The sequence below is a fragment of the Limulus polyphemus genome, unplaced genomic scaffold, assembly GCF_000517525.1.
Source record: "Limulus polyphemus unplaced genomic scaffold, Limulus_polyphemus-2.1.2 Scaffold1511, whole genome shotgun sequence".
NCBI classification, from domain to species: Eukaryota; Metazoa; Arthropoda; class Merostomata; order Xiphosura; family Limulidae; genus Limulus; species Limulus polyphemus.
The window spans coordinates 39,547-41,725 of record NW_013667121.1 but is presented as its reverse complement, the minus strand read 5'-3'; the positions used below and the strand labels follow the sequence as shown (position 1 = coordinate 41,725).

The window sequence follows — 2,179 nt, the reverse complement described above, 5'->3', positions numbered from 1 at the left end:
ATACTAAATCCTCAAGTGACTCGATATGGCTAAGAATTTTCTTCCAACTCACCTGCATTTTCGTATATTTCTAATGTTTTTGTATGAAATTCCTTCACAAACTTTGGGGTGAGATGAATATATTGGCCTGATTCTCCACAACCTCCCGGTTGGAGAGTATACGGATTGTTTTGGTAGTAAACATTTTGGTGATCTATTCTAACGTCTGCATTATGAAAATAGTTTTTTGATACCGTCTCATAGTCTGGTTTACTGGACCATGACGACGGGACAGCTATGGTTATATCCTTGTAGTAAGCTTGGCCTTTAGTCGTCTTGTTCAGGTAGATCGAAGCTTCAGTGATAAGTTCCTGTCATAAATTAAGAATTATGATTACTGTAAGTAAAAATACAACAAATAAATAATTTTCTAATAGGTTTTACTTGTTAGGTGATGAACTTAAGTGTGAGGCAAGTCTCTAGTTTAGAATTGCGCTCTCAAGTAGATAATGTGTTTATTAGTATTCTGCGGAAAAGTTTATAAGGATTTGGGAGAGGTGAAATGTAGAACTGAAATTATATTTTTTGCATATCCTTAATTTGAAATTTGTATTATAAAAAAGAGGAATACGAAAAAATTTATAACCTAATGTATGTAAGTTCGTCATCATATAAGGTTTTTCTAGAAGACTTAGGCGCATAATAAACTGTTTTACGTTTGCTGTGAGCTGGTTTTCCTGCGAGTGTTAAGCCTGTTATGGACTATAAATTAATAATGTTACGTCTCAGTGTTCGTTTGTTAATTTTCAGTAGAAATTCTTTCCGATAAACTTCAGCGATACAAGTCCTTTTTTAAATAAAACTAGTTTATTATTTCTCAACTCAACTTTGCAATACACTTAATTTCCACAGTCACTTTAATTTAAACACACGCCATAATTCACAACGAACGATTCACGCAGTTTACTTACTACCGCGCTTGACTCAATTGTCCGTCTCTATCTCTGCCTGTCTGCAATTCTATATCCCGATTCATTGTCTGGCGCACTTATATACAAGAATAGAGGGCGCCTAGCAAATACTGGATTATTCGCGATGTTCCCCGATCTTTCTAGAACTCATTACGTGTTACCAGCGTCACGTGACTTCCGCTGTCGTAACAATAACACTGCTTACTTATAAATTTGACATCAGCTGGATTTTATTATAAATGATAGGCCCATTATAAAGTGTTAGTCACTTACTTTTAAATTCGATGTCAGCTGATTTTTATTATAAATGATAGGCCCATTATAAAGTGTTAGTCACTTATTTTTAAATTCGATGTCAGCTGGTTTTTATTATAAATGATAGGCCCATTATGAAGTGTTATTCACTTACTTTTAAATTCGATATCTGCTAGTTTTATTATGAATGATAGGCCCATTATAAAGTCTTAAAGTCACTTACTTTCAAGTTCGTTATCAGCTGCTCATCCTCGGGTACATTTCTGTGAAGTGCAATAACGATATCCCTGTAACCACCGTTCTCTATTGATATAAGTGCCACAGAAGACATGACACAGTAAATCACAAGCAGAATCAGACGAAGACCATTTTCTTTGCTTCGCATTTTAAATTTCTAAAAGACAAAACGGGTCAAGAGAGTTTATATACTCAATACTGTTTGTTTGTACCATTGTTTAGTACTAATGTTAATAAATACGTGTATTGGACTAATTGTACTATCTATAATACAGTAAGAGTATTGGATTAATTGTACTACCTATAATACAGTAAGAGTATTAGACTAATTGTACTACCTATAATACAGTAAGAGTAGTGGACTAATTGTACTACCTATAATACAGTAAGAGTATTGGACTAATTGTACTACCTATAATACAGTAAGAGTATTGGATTAATTGTACTACCTATAATACAGTAAGAGTATTGGACTAATTGTACTACCTATAATACAGTACGTGTGTTAGATGTAATTGACCTATTTATAATACAGTACGTGTGTTGGACGTAATTAGAATAGTGTTACATCTCTGTTAGTTTCTTAATTTCCAGTATAGATTCTTCCCATCAATGGCTCAGTCCTAGACAAAAACCACTTCCGATCACAAAACCTGGACTCCTTCCGCAGCGAACTGTCAATGCAGAGATCTATAGTCAGCAACTGGAACGTTTAAATCAAGCTCTTCATCAAAAAC

General features: G+C 34.1%; 1 protein-coding gene across 1 annotated transcript in view; it reads right to left on the bottom strand.

Moving 5' to 3' along the window:
- LOC106463894 (calcium-activated chloride channel regulator 1-like) overlaps positions 1–2,179 on the bottom strand; it is a 28,674-nt gene that overhangs the window by 18,910 nt on the left and 7,585 nt on the right. Inside the window, exons 2-3 of the mRNA XM_013923973.2 lie at positions 1,429–1,599; positions 53–350 (exon numbers count right to left, since the gene is read on the bottom strand). Coding sequence (XP_013779427.2) covers positions 53–350; positions 1,429–1,590 — 460 coding nt within the window. The 5' untranslated portion in view covers positions 1,591–1,599. The remainder of the gene's footprint in view (positions 1–52; positions 351–1,428; positions 1,600–2,179) is intronic.